This window comes from Perognathus longimembris, chromosome 13 (assembly GCF_023159225.1).
Source record: "Perognathus longimembris pacificus isolate PPM17 chromosome 13, ASM2315922v1, whole genome shotgun sequence".
In the NCBI taxonomy this organism is placed as follows: domain Eukaryota; kingdom Metazoa; phylum Chordata; class Mammalia; order Rodentia; family Heteromyidae; genus Perognathus; species Perognathus longimembris.
In genome coordinates, this window is record NC_063173.1 from 48,435,155 (window position 1) to 48,447,709 (window position 12,555).

Genomic DNA, 12,555 nt, shown 5'->3' on the forward strand with positions numbered 1-12,555 from the left:
TTGGCAACCTTTGTCCTTGCCCAGGCTAATCCTGAACCATAATCATAGACTCTCAAGCAGCTAGGATCACAAACATGAGCCATAATGTGTGGCTAGATAAACCAGAGAGTTATTTAAAGATAAATAAAAAAATTATCAGACAACAACAACAAAGTTGTGGTTTTGACAAAATTTTAAAAGAAAGTGTCATAATAATTGCATCTACAAAGTAATGTTAAGGTACAGAAGCAGTAACTTGCTCTCTTAAGGGAGAGATTCAGGGTCAAGGAGTGTGGAGCTAATACTAGGCATAGTACTCTCTGATCTAAATTATAATTTAAAATGAAGGAAGTTTAACTATTACTTACAATTTTGTCATAAAAGTCTTTGGGAAGTTTGGAAAGGACTTCGACTGCTTCTAAAAGCTCATAAGCATCTATCTGTGGCACCTCATCACCATCATCACCGCCTTCCAGGAGAAAAACAAAACAAATGTTAAAAGGCTGGAATGGTTTTTTCTTTGTTAGTTGTCAGTCCTATTTTTCTTTGCTGGCCCTGGGGCTTGTACTCAGGAGCTGCGCTCTGTCCCCCAGCCTCTCTGTGCTAAAGGCTAGCAGCAATCTACCACTTAGATGCAACGCCACTTTCCAACTTTTTCTGAGTAGTCTATTGGAGATAAGAGTCTCAAGGACTTTCCTGTACATCCCTGATGAAATCTTTTTCTCCACCACCTCTCCTCCCCCCCAAGTCCTGGGCTTTTTGCTCAAGACTAGCACTCTACCACTTGAGCCACACAGTTCCACTTCTGGCTTTTTCATGGACTCAGATCACAGATTCCTGAGTAGCTAGAACTACAGGTGTGAGCCAATGGCATCCAGCTCCCTGATGAAATCTTAACAGTTCAAATCTTAACAGAAAGGATGAGTGTTATTCTTGCCACACTCAATCTAAATTTTATTAAAAACACCCTTTTAAAATATTCATAGTAAACACAGATTCTTGTGGCAGTGTTAATTCTTGATAATATTTATATAAACTAATGTATAAAATTGGCTTACTGGGCTGGTAGAGTGCTAGCCTTGAGCAAAAGAAGCTCAAGGACAGTGCCCAGGCCCTGAGTTCAAGCCCCAGGACTGGCACACACAAAAAAAGGCTTACCCCCCTCAGCATCGCCACCAGCAGACTGTTGCTGTTCCAGTTTAGCTTCTAGTTCTTGCTGGGAACGCAGAAACCGAGTTGGTTTAGGAACACCTGTTGGCAGTTTGACCCATTCTTCTTCTAGCTCTTTCAACTGAAATTATCACAAAATATTTTAAAAACTTATTTACACATACATTGAAAGGTAATAATGAAATCTCCCCATATAACTCATATAAGCAAAAAATCTTATTTACAATGCACCACTAGAGAATATACTTAATATTTGTATTCATTCATATATTAGAACTCATGTATGTAGCTCTAACCAGGCAAACAAGAAAAAAACTTTAAATTATATATATTTTGTAGCATAAGTGAAACTGACTCACATTAGTCACTACACTGAATATTTATGTCTAAGTACTAAGGAAGAAGAGTACTAAGTCCACTTTTTAGGACACTCTCACTATTTCATGAATTCATCTATATTTGCGAAGCAAGCACTCTTGCCACTAGGCCATATTCCCAGCCCATCTCTATTTGCATAATCGAAAAAAAATCACCAAGAATAATTTACTCAAGAAGGTAGACTATTTCATCACAACGAATAAATCTTGCCAGATAATAGCATTTTATACTTTAATATTAGAAGAAAGGGATTTAACTCAGTGATTAGTCCTTACTATAGTCAAGACTGGGTTTACTTCCTAGGACACCTCCCCTCAAAAAGATTAGATTACCTTTCTTTTTGGCCAGTCCTGTGGCTTGAACTCAGGGCCTGAGCATGTCCCTGGCTTCTTTTTGCTCAAGGCTAGCACTCTACCACTCAGCCACAGCACCACTTTTGGCTTCTTTCATTCTTATTTTTTGGTGGTAAAGAAATTTGACAATTCTTTATTGCTTTTGTGGGTGTGGTGCTCAGGAGCTCTTAAAAAATATGGAATGCTTCACAAATCTGCGTGTCATCCTTGCGCAGGGGCCATGCTAATCTTCTCTGTATTGTTACAATTTTAGTATATGTGCGAGTGCCTTTTGGCTTATTTCTGTATATGCGGTGCTGAGGAATAGAAGCCAGGGCTTCAATGTATGTGAGGCAAACACTCTACCACTAGGCCATATTCCAAGCCCTACATTACCTTTAATACTAGATTACTATCATACTACACTCACAGAAGACATACTTGAAAAGCAAAGCAGCAATACAGAGAGTTATGTAGGAAAATTCAACTGACTTTCAAATGAATGAAAAATATGTGTAAGGAGATAATAACAACAAGAACAAGAAAGTATCTCTTCATATTCACTTCATGTAAAGACAACTGGAGAACTTTGTAACTCACCTGGACAGAATTTATATTTTGTAATGGGGGTCTCAAAGCATCCCGAATCCATCTATAAATCTCCACAGCAATTAGTTTGGCTTCATCTCGAACAGCTTTCTCACGAGACTCAAAGAGTTTTGGCAATACTTTGATAATTGGCTTAAGTAAAATAATTTTGGAACCAAACTCACTAGAAGTGAAAAGTGGTGGAGAAAAGAAAATCAACATGCAATGTACTTGGGTTAGGTATAAATAGTTCGATACTTCATATTAATAGTTACATAGGCTAAGTTTCTTTAAGGCAACAAAATGAATTTACTATTGTGAATACATTCTCATGAAAATATTTGTGTCATTCTCCCAATAATATTTATGTCTAAGACCCAAAACAATCCTAACATTTAAAACCTAGCTTTGTAGGTAATCAGATAAGGAGGATTTAAAATATATAAAGGGGCAGTAAAAACTTAAATATATATAAAAATTAAAGTGACACACAAATATAATATCCCCATAATTAAACCACAAATCCTGGCAATGTGCATTTCATTCTTTGCAACTATCATACTGTAACTCTTGGCAATTTAACTTTCTTTGACTCAGTGTTTTCTATGGGAAAAACAATTGTATTCTCACATTATTTAAAAAGAAAGCATGTCTAGCTGAGCACTGGTACCTCACACCTATAATTCTCGTTTCTAAGAAGGCTGAGTTCTGAGGATTGTGGTTAACAGTCAGCCCAGCCAGGAAGCTCCAATTTGCCAGCATAAGAGCTGGAAAAGGGGCTGGGAATATAGCCTACTGGTAGAGTACTTGCCTCACATACTTGAGGCCGTGGGTTCAATTCCTCAGTACCACATACATAGAAAAAAGCCAGAAGGGGCCCTGTGGCTCAAGTGGTGGAGTGCCAGCCTTGAGCAAAAAGAAGCCAGGGATAGTGCTTAGCTCCTGAGTGCAAGCCTCAGGACTGGCAAAAAAAAAAAAAAAAAAAAAAGCTGGAAAAGGAGCTGTGGGTCAAGTGGTAGAGCTCTAGTCTTGAGTGAAAAATCTTAGAGATAGTGCCCAGGACCTGAAATCAACCCCTAGGACCAGAACAAATGCACTTAGGTGCGCGCGCACACGCACGCGCGCACACACACACACACACACACACACACACACACACAGAGAGAAAAAGAAAGAATATTTAACTTTCTGTATCTGCCAAGTATTATATTTTCCTTTTTTTTTTTTTTGGCCAGTCCTGGGGCTTGGACTCAGGACCTGAGCACTGTCCCTGGCTTCTTCTTGCTCAAGGCTAGCACTCTGCCACTTGAGCCACAGCGCCACTTCTGGCCATTTTCTGTATATGTGGTGCTGGGGAATTGAACCTAGGGCCTCATGTATACGAGGCAAGCACTCTTGCCACTAGGCCATATCCCCAGCCCAAGTATTATATTTTCCAAGTTCCCAACTAAAAAGTAGTAGCTTTCTTTGTTATATATTTTTATATTTTTGTTTGTCATGGGGCTTGATCTCAGGGCCTATGTACTGTCCCTGAGCTCTTTAGCTCAAGGCTAGCATTCTACCACTTTGAGCCATAACTCTATTTCATGTTTTCTGGTGGTTAATTGAAGATACTCACATACTTTCCTGCCTGGGCTGGCTTTGAACCAGGATCCTCAGATCTCAGCCTCCTGAGTAGCTAGGATTACAAGCATGAGCTTCCAGCACCCAGCCTTTTTCATTTTTTGAGGTGGGGTTTCTTATGTAGCTCAAACTGGCCATTAATCTGAAATCATCTTGGCTCAGCCTCCCAACTGCTGGGATTATTATAGGTGTTCACCATTATGCTCAGCTGAATATATTGTTAATGTGTTAACTAATATGCACAAGTTATTTCATTTGCATAAATGTAACAAAACTATTCAATAATAAGAAGTAGACCAGCAGATTAAACTGTGAAAACATTTCCTTTATAAAGTGATTTTTAATAAGGTATCTGATCATGTTCAAATAGAGATACCATACCATGAAAATAAACCAGATGACCACCAAGATTTCCTTTAAAATGTACTTTACACATCTGGAAAAGAAATTTGACTTATCTTAGTTAGACCCCAAGACTAAAGGAAAAATAAGACATTATCGTGATCTTACTTTAGTTTGTTTCAGTGTTACTTAATATAGTGCCTACAGCCCCTAACATTTAGTTTCTTCTCTTCATTTAGACAAAAAGAAACTAAAAACTTTTTCCTAACATTATTACTGTTTATTATTTCATTCTTTTTGTTTCTGTATCATCTGAGCCTACTGCTGAAGACAAGTCTACAAAAAAAATAGGTAATGAAACAAAACCTAATTTTAACACACTTATTACTACAGGGGAAACAAAATGAAAGGATTCTTTCTAGAAGCTGGTTCTAGGGACAAGACTATTTCTGGTCTCGGGGCTGGGAATGTGGTTTACTGGTAGAGTGCTTGCCTAGCATACATGAAGCCCTGGGTTCAATTCCTTAGTACTACATAAACAGAAGCAGCTGAAAGTGGCCCTGTGGCTCAAGTGGCACAGTGCTGGCCTTGAGCAAAAGAAGATCAGGGACAGTGCCCAGGCCCTACATTCAAGCTTCAGGACTGGCAAAGGAAGAAGGAGAAGAAGAAGGAGAAGGAGAAGGAGAAGGAGAAGAAGGAGAAGGAGAAGGAGAAAGACAAGGAGAAGGAGAAGAAGGAGGAGGAGAAGATTATTATTATTATTATTTCTGGTCTCTTAAAGCTATTATTTAAAGAACTAAGAATTTGGCCTCAAGGGCCTATAGACTTACCTAGTTCTACTAGATTCTAAAATGCTTTAGGACAAATAAACAATCATACAGGGATGGTCAAAATAACATCAACAAGGAAGACAGGACTATGGATCTATGGATGTAATTCAGTTTTAGAGAACTGATCTGCAGCAGAACAAATGATAATGATGATGATAGTACCAACATAAGACAGAATTAATTTGTTCTTTTCCTATCCTTACTCTCCCAGTTGCTTCAAGATGAAATGACATACAATATACAAGACTAGATCATTTTAATTTAAAGGTAAATTATAATAAAACATACATTTTTATCTTATTCAGGACAAATTGGCCTGCTGATACAAGCACAGTTCTGATAACTAAGTTAATTCATTAAATTTCTAAGATGATAGAATAAGAATATTATTTACTGTTCAAAAAAATACGTGCCTGCTGTAATGTAACAAGTAGGCCAGAAACAGACAAACTGTTATCATACAAGAATCCAGATAAGGGGCTGGGAATATGGCCTAGTGGCAAGAGCGCTTGCCTCGTATACCTGAAGCCCTGAGTTCGATTCCCCAGCACCACATATATAGAAAATGGCCAGAAGTAGCGCTGTGGCTCAAGTGGCAGAGTGCTAGCCTTGAGCAAAAAGAAGCCAGGGACAGTGCTCAGGCCCTGAGTCCAAGGCCCAGGACTGGCAAAAAAAAAAAAAAAAAAGAATCCAGATAAAAGTCAAATTTTATAACAGAACATTCAAAACTAAGTAAAAGACAATGAAAACATTTAAGACATAAAAAAGCGAGTTTCAACAAAAATCAAGAAGGCTGATACTGGGCTGGGGATATGGCCTAGTGGCAAGAGTGCTTGCCTCCTATACATGAGGCCCTGGGTTCAATTCCCCAGCACCACATATACAGAAAATGGCCAGAAGTGCGCTGTGGCTGAAGTGGAAGAGTGCTAGCCTTGAGCAAAAACAAGCCAGGGACAGTGCTCAGGCCCTGAGTCCAAGCCCCAGGACTGACCAAAAAAAAAAAAAAAACAAAACAAGAAGGCTGATACTTGCACATAAAATAAACATTTTCTCCAAGACATAGATCATACATAAAACTGCAAGAGAGTTAGTTGAGTGGGGATGATATATCACTCTTTTTCCCTTCTCTATTTCTCCCAGCCCTGTTTTGGTAAGCCAATTCTTTCTAAGCTTACACACACACACTAGAAGTTCTTTCTAAAGTAGATAATGCAGATACACAAGTCCCTGGATTCCAGTACCCCTTCACACACACTAAAGTATTTAACATGGCCAATAACTGGAGAGAGGATATCACATTAGAAGACTAAGGTATAATTAGAATAAAATAGTGATTTATCTAATTTTCAGTCACTTGTCCTGAAATCATATTAATAAAAAACATCAATGCCAAACAATAAGAAATTATAGAATTGAAAATAACTTAATATACCAGGCATGGTGGTATATCCTTTTAATCTGAGCACTCAGGAGGTTGAGGCAGAAGGATCTAGAGTTCAAGGCCAGCCTAAGATATAATAGTGAGACTCTGTCTCAGAAAAACAAGGGCTTTATTATTATAAATAAGGTTTACTTTGTCAATAGTTTGCTTTAGCCAACAAACTATGTCTTTATGAGCATATATACCGAGGATAACAAGAGAAAATGCTTACATGTCAATTTTCAATCTGAAAACAGATTACAATGACTCTGCTGTTTACCTTTACAAGAATGAGATTTAAAGAAAGTAATATATAATACACTTGAAGGCTAAAAATTACTCAATGCCAAGGGCCACATTTAAGGAACACTTTTACTTTTTTCCCTGGTGTGATAGCATGCCCAGGCAAGTTTAGCAGTTTCTATTTCCATCTATACCTGAAACTCAATTGATACACTATAACAAAACTAAAGCATAAAGTATCTTACCTTAAGGCTTTCCTCAGTGTCTCTATACAGGCCACTATGATCTTCGGGTTCTTATTGTCCAGGCCTTTCAGTAGTTCTTCTTGCACAGCCTCTCCCTTCTCAATTTCTATGTACATAAGACAGATCTCTATGCCCAGCTCCTTGGCTTTGGCTTTAGGTTGATTGAACACTTTACTTACAACACCTGACACAACTTCTCCTGTGGTTCTGTAATATAAACAATCAACACCACAAACAAAGGACACAATTTAGTAGAAACAGTAGGAAAGATGTTTTGAAAGGGGATGTAAAGTACATTAAGAGTCTCACAGGCTGGGCGCCAGTGTCTCACACCTGTAACCCTAGCTACTCAGGAGGCTGAGATCTGAGCATCACCGTTCAAAGCCAGCCCAGGCAGGAAAGTCCTTGAGACACTTATCTCCAATTAACCCTCAGAAAACTGAAAGTGGCACTGTGGTTCACTTGAGCTGAAAAGCTCAAGGAGAGAATCCAGGCCAAGAATTCAAACCCCACTACAAAAAACAAAAAACAAACAAACAAAAAAAACCCTCACAGACTTTCCTGACCAGGCTGCTTTTGAATCACTATCCTCAGATATCAGCCTTCTGAGTATCTTGAATGATAGGTGTAAGCCACCAGTGCCCAATGAAAATGAGTATATTCTAAAGCTGCTCACAACTAAGGATCTAAAAACATTCAAAAATTACTCTCTTAGTACCAGTCAAGGTTTTTTTTTTTTTTTTTTTATCAGAACAGTGATAAAACTACTTACTTTCCTGCTACATGAGCATTTTCAACATAAACAAGTGCAGCTTCTAGTCCTTTCAACTGAACCACTGCATTGGAATCCGTAACAAATTTTTTAATCAATCCTAAAAATTTGGACCATTCTGGGCTCTTTTCATCCTTTATTTTCTGGAAGATCTTCAGGGCATCTTCATATCCACTTAATCTTGCTTTCCACAACTAAAAGAAAAGTATTTGAAACAAAGCATAAATATATTATCTATTAATATTCTGGAGGAGAAAAGATAAAAAAATGAGTACATCCCCACACTAGGTAATTTAAATAATAAACCCAATGTCTGCAGACTAACTGATTAAAAAGAGTTAAAGAAACAGTTTTCAAAAAAGATTAGTAAAAAAACTTCTAATGAATGCTTTACTAAGGTTATCTAAAATTCTTAGTAATTATACAATATAAATGCATTTTATTTACTTTTTATCCAGGCTTTATTTATTGTCGGTAGTGGGGCTTGAACTCTCGACCTGGGTACTGTCCCTGAGCTCTTCAGCTCAAGGCTAGCACTCTACCACTTGAGCCACAGTGCCACTTCTGTTTTTCTGATGGTTAATTGGAGATGAGAGTTTCATTGATTTTCCTGCCCAGGGTGGCATTAAACTGAATTCCTCAGATTTCAGCCTCCAGAGTAGCTAGGATTACCACTGGTGCCCAGCTTGTATCCAGGTATTATTATACTATCACACACACACACACACACACACACACACACACACACACACACACACACCAATTCAAACAGGAGAAATTATACTGATGGCCAGGGAAGTAGAGCTGTGGCTCAAATGGTAGAATGCTGGCTTTGAATGAAAAGTACGGGACAGTGCCCAGGCCCAGAGTTCAAGCCCCAGTTCTATCACACAAAACAACAACAAAAATAAACAAGAAAGAGACTTCATTGATAAAGCTAGGTAGATGACACAGCTTCCAGCACTTAGGAAACTGAGGGAGTAGGATAAGTTTGAAGACAACCTAGATTATACAGTGATTTTGAAGCTAGTCTGAACTACTCAACGAAATCCTGTCTGAGAGAAAGATGAGAGATATGCTGACAATAACCTTGAACTGCTATCCTCTACCTCCTAAGTAACTAGTTTTGGGCTTGAGCCACCAGCTCTCCATAAATTGTTTTAAATTAATTATTGTTTATTATCTTTAAGAAGTTGCACAACCCTGGATACTGTATATACGTGTATTGGAACTAGGGAAGGGAAAGGGAATACCAAAATCAAGGGACAAAGGATAAAAAGACAAACCACTGCAACAGCAATAGGAAGGGGGGAGGCAGGGGAAATGAGGAAGGAAGTAACAAGTTGGATAAGAAATGTACTTGCCTTACATATGAAACTGTAACCCCTCTGTACTTCACTTTGACAATAAAGAAAAAAGATAAAAAATAAAAATAAACCCCAAAAAGAGTTGTACAAGGGGATTTCAATCCAACATGTCAGTTTATGAGTGCCATGCATCTTGATTAACATCATCTCGTCCATCATTCTCTCCATCTCTCTGAAGCCCACCTTGAACCAAGCTGGTTCTATTTTTACATATGTACACTGATTATGACTACATTTGCCCAACCCTTGCTCTCCATTCATCTGCCATTCTTACCTTGACTTTCCTATAACTTGATAAAACATGTCAGCTTCTTAGTATTCATTTTGTTAAACTGTAAATTAGTAGTTCAAAGCAGTTACACTACTGGAATTCTCCCCTGCATATACTATACTTAGTCATTTTGTTTGTGTATACATGCATATGACCTGTCTATGTTTCATATGTTTATAACTTAGATCTAACTTCTACATCTGAGCCTGACTTACTTCACTTAACATAATATTTTCCAGGTCCATACCTTTCCCCGGTAAATTACATAGTATTATTATCCTGAATGGGTAAGTAAAAGTCACACACACACACACACACACACTCATATTTTCTTTTCTTTTTTTTTTTTTTTGGCCAGTCCTGGGCCTTGGACTCAGGGCCTGAGCACTGTCCCTGGCTTCTTCCCGCTCAAGGCTAGCACTCTGCCACTTGAGCCACAGCGCCGCTTCTGGCCATTTTCTGTATATGTGGTGCTGGGGAATCGAACCTAGGGCCTCGTGTATCCGAGGCAGGCACTCTTGCCACTAGGCTATATCCCCAGCCCTACACTCATATTTTCTTGATCCACTCATTCATTATAAGGTATCTGGACTGTTTCCATAAATGGGCTATGTGGACAGTATAACAATGAACATGGATGTGCAAGTGTCTTCTCTACTCTGATTTGGAATGCTATGGGTAAATGCCCAAGGGTGGTATCACTTATGATAAAATCACCTAGGAAGGGCTGGGAATGTAGTTTAGTGGTAGAGTGCTTGCCTTGCATGCATGAAGCCCTGGGTTCAATTCCTTAGCACCACATAACAGAAAAAGCCAGAAGTGACACTGTGGCTCAAGTAGTAAGAGTGCTAGCCTTGAGCAAAAGAAGCTCAGGGACGGTGCTCAGGCCGAGTTCAAGTGCCAGGCTGGCCAAAAAAAATCCGTAGGAAGTCACTTCTTAAAGTTAAAAGCACTTTCACTTCATATTTGGATTTTTCCAGAGATTAAAAAAAACTTTTTACATTGACCTATTTTTAATGACATAAAATAACAGTATTTAAGAAGGCTTTAGTGTTTTTAAAAATCACAATATGTCTGAATAAGGCAATAATGTAACTGGCTGAGAAAACAAACCAATGATACTGAAATTTAAATTGCAGAAAAGCCTTACTTTGTGCTCGCATTTCTGATCCACCGGCAGTTTCAACCATTCGCTGTCATCTCCCATTGTGCTTCCAGTTTTTCCTTGGAATTAATAGTAGTTCCTGTCAGATAAAAGTAGGTACCTATTAACTCTAGCAATCAGGTAATCTTTTAAGAAATCAGAAGACTTTTAAGATTCTTTTATAATGCATGTATTAACAAGAGTAAAAAAGCCCATTCTCTCATAGGATACCTACTTAATTCCATTAAGGACAATATTTATTAGTATACATGAGTAATACAGAGAGGAATTTCATTGTGACATTTACACTCTTGTATACAATATTTTCCAGTCCCATCCTATCACTTAGTCCCTTCCTAAAACAATTTTAACAGGTTTCACTGTTCTGCTTTTATACCAGTAAACCATTCACTTTGAACACACTATATTCATACTCTCTGTTAACACAACCTCCTCCAGCTAGTACTCTCCCAAACTGTTTCTCTTTCCCAATATCTTACTCATCAACAGTTTTCATATACAGCTGCAAAGTATTTCAAAATTATTTACTCTTTCTTTTTCCCTTTCCCCTTCCTTTTTTTTTTTTTTTTTTTTGGCCAGTCCTGGGCCTTGGACTCAGGGCCTGAGCACTGTCCCTGGCTTCTTCCCGCTCAAGGCTAGCACTCTGCCACTTGAGCCACAGCGCCACTTCTGGCCGTTTTCTGTATATGTGGTGCTGGGGAATCGAACCTAGGGCCTCGTGTATCCGAGGCAGGCACTCTTGCCACTAGGCTATATCCCCAGCCCTCCCCTTCCTTTTCGAAGTAGTCTTTTAGTTAGGTTTTACATTTATCTAAATCTATATTTACATAGATAGGTATAAATACAAATGTATGCCACTAGCCATGATAAGTATGTCTTTTAGGTATAATGATCACATATGAAGTGAAAATATACAATATCTGGTATACGTGTGTGTCTGTATTAGTTATTATAGGCCGGTACTAGGGCTTGCACTCAGGGCCTTGTACTTACTGTTTGTGCTCAAGGCTAGCATTCTACCACTTTAGCCTAACTCTTCTTCCTGCTTTTTTCTCTCTTTTTTTTTTTCTGGTTAATTGAGGGTAACAGTCTCTCAGATTTGTCTGCTCAGGCTGGTTTTGAATCAAAATCCTGATTGCAGCCTCCTGAGTAGCTAGAATTACAGGCAAGAGCCTCTAGCACCTACCTCAATTAAAAAAAAAATTGCAGAAAAGAAAAATCAATCCTAAAGTTCATATAGAAAGACCAACAACTCTGAATAGCAAGAGTTATACTGAGCAGAAAGAGTAATGCTAGATAGAGGTGATCATAATTCTGGACTTCAAATTATATGACAGAGCCATGATAACAAAACCAGCATGCTATTGTTAAAAAGACATACATAAGACCAATGGAATAGAACAGAAAGCCTAGAAATAAAACCACACAGCTACAGTCATTTATTTTCTGACAAATACAACAGAAAACAAATCAAATCATATACAACAGAAAAAAGGACAGCTTTTCAACAAACAGTATTGAGAAAACTAGTTATCTACTTGCAGGAGATGGAAACTAGACTACTCCCTCTTACTTTACCAAAAGTTCAACTCCAAATGGAGTTCAAGGCTAGTGCTCTACCAACTGAGCCACAGCTCCACTTCTAAGCTTTTTTTGTGGTTAACTGAAGAATCTCATGGACTTTGCTGCCTAGGCTGGCTTCAAATCACGACTCTCAGATCTCAGCATTGAGTAGCTAGGATTATAGGCACGAGTCACTGGCACCTGGCTGATCAGAAACTTTTAAATTACTACTGGAAAACAAAGGGAAAGCACCACAACTTGGGGCAA

General features: G+C 38.4%; 1 protein-coding gene and 1 pseudogene across 4 annotated transcripts in view; both read right to left on the bottom strand.

The window, feature by feature from the left end:
* Window positions 1-12,555, bottom strand: part of Ckap5 (cytoskeleton associated protein 5) — a 96,262-nt gene that overhangs the window by 65,666 nt on the left and 18,041 nt on the right. For all 4 annotated transcript variants that reach the window (XM_048361486.1, XM_048361483.1, XM_048361485.1 and 1 more), the window contains exons 2-7: window positions 10,711-10,804; window positions 7,923-8,116; window positions 7,151-7,357; window positions 2,460-2,631; window positions 1,138-1,270; window positions 348-448 (exon numbers count right to left, since the gene is read on the bottom strand). In XM_048361486.1, coding sequence (XP_048217443.1) covers window positions 348-448; window positions 1,138-1,270; window positions 2,460-2,631; window positions 7,151-7,357; window positions 7,923-8,116; window positions 10,711-10,767 — 864 coding nt within the window. In that variant the 5' untranslated portion in view covers window positions 10,768-10,804. The remainder of the gene's footprint in view (window positions 1-347; window positions 449-1,137; window positions 1,271-2,459; window positions 2,632-7,150; window positions 7,358-7,922; window positions 8,117-10,710; window positions 10,805-12,555) is intronic.
* LOC125362817 lies at window positions 2,051-2,148 on the bottom strand (annotated as a pseudogene).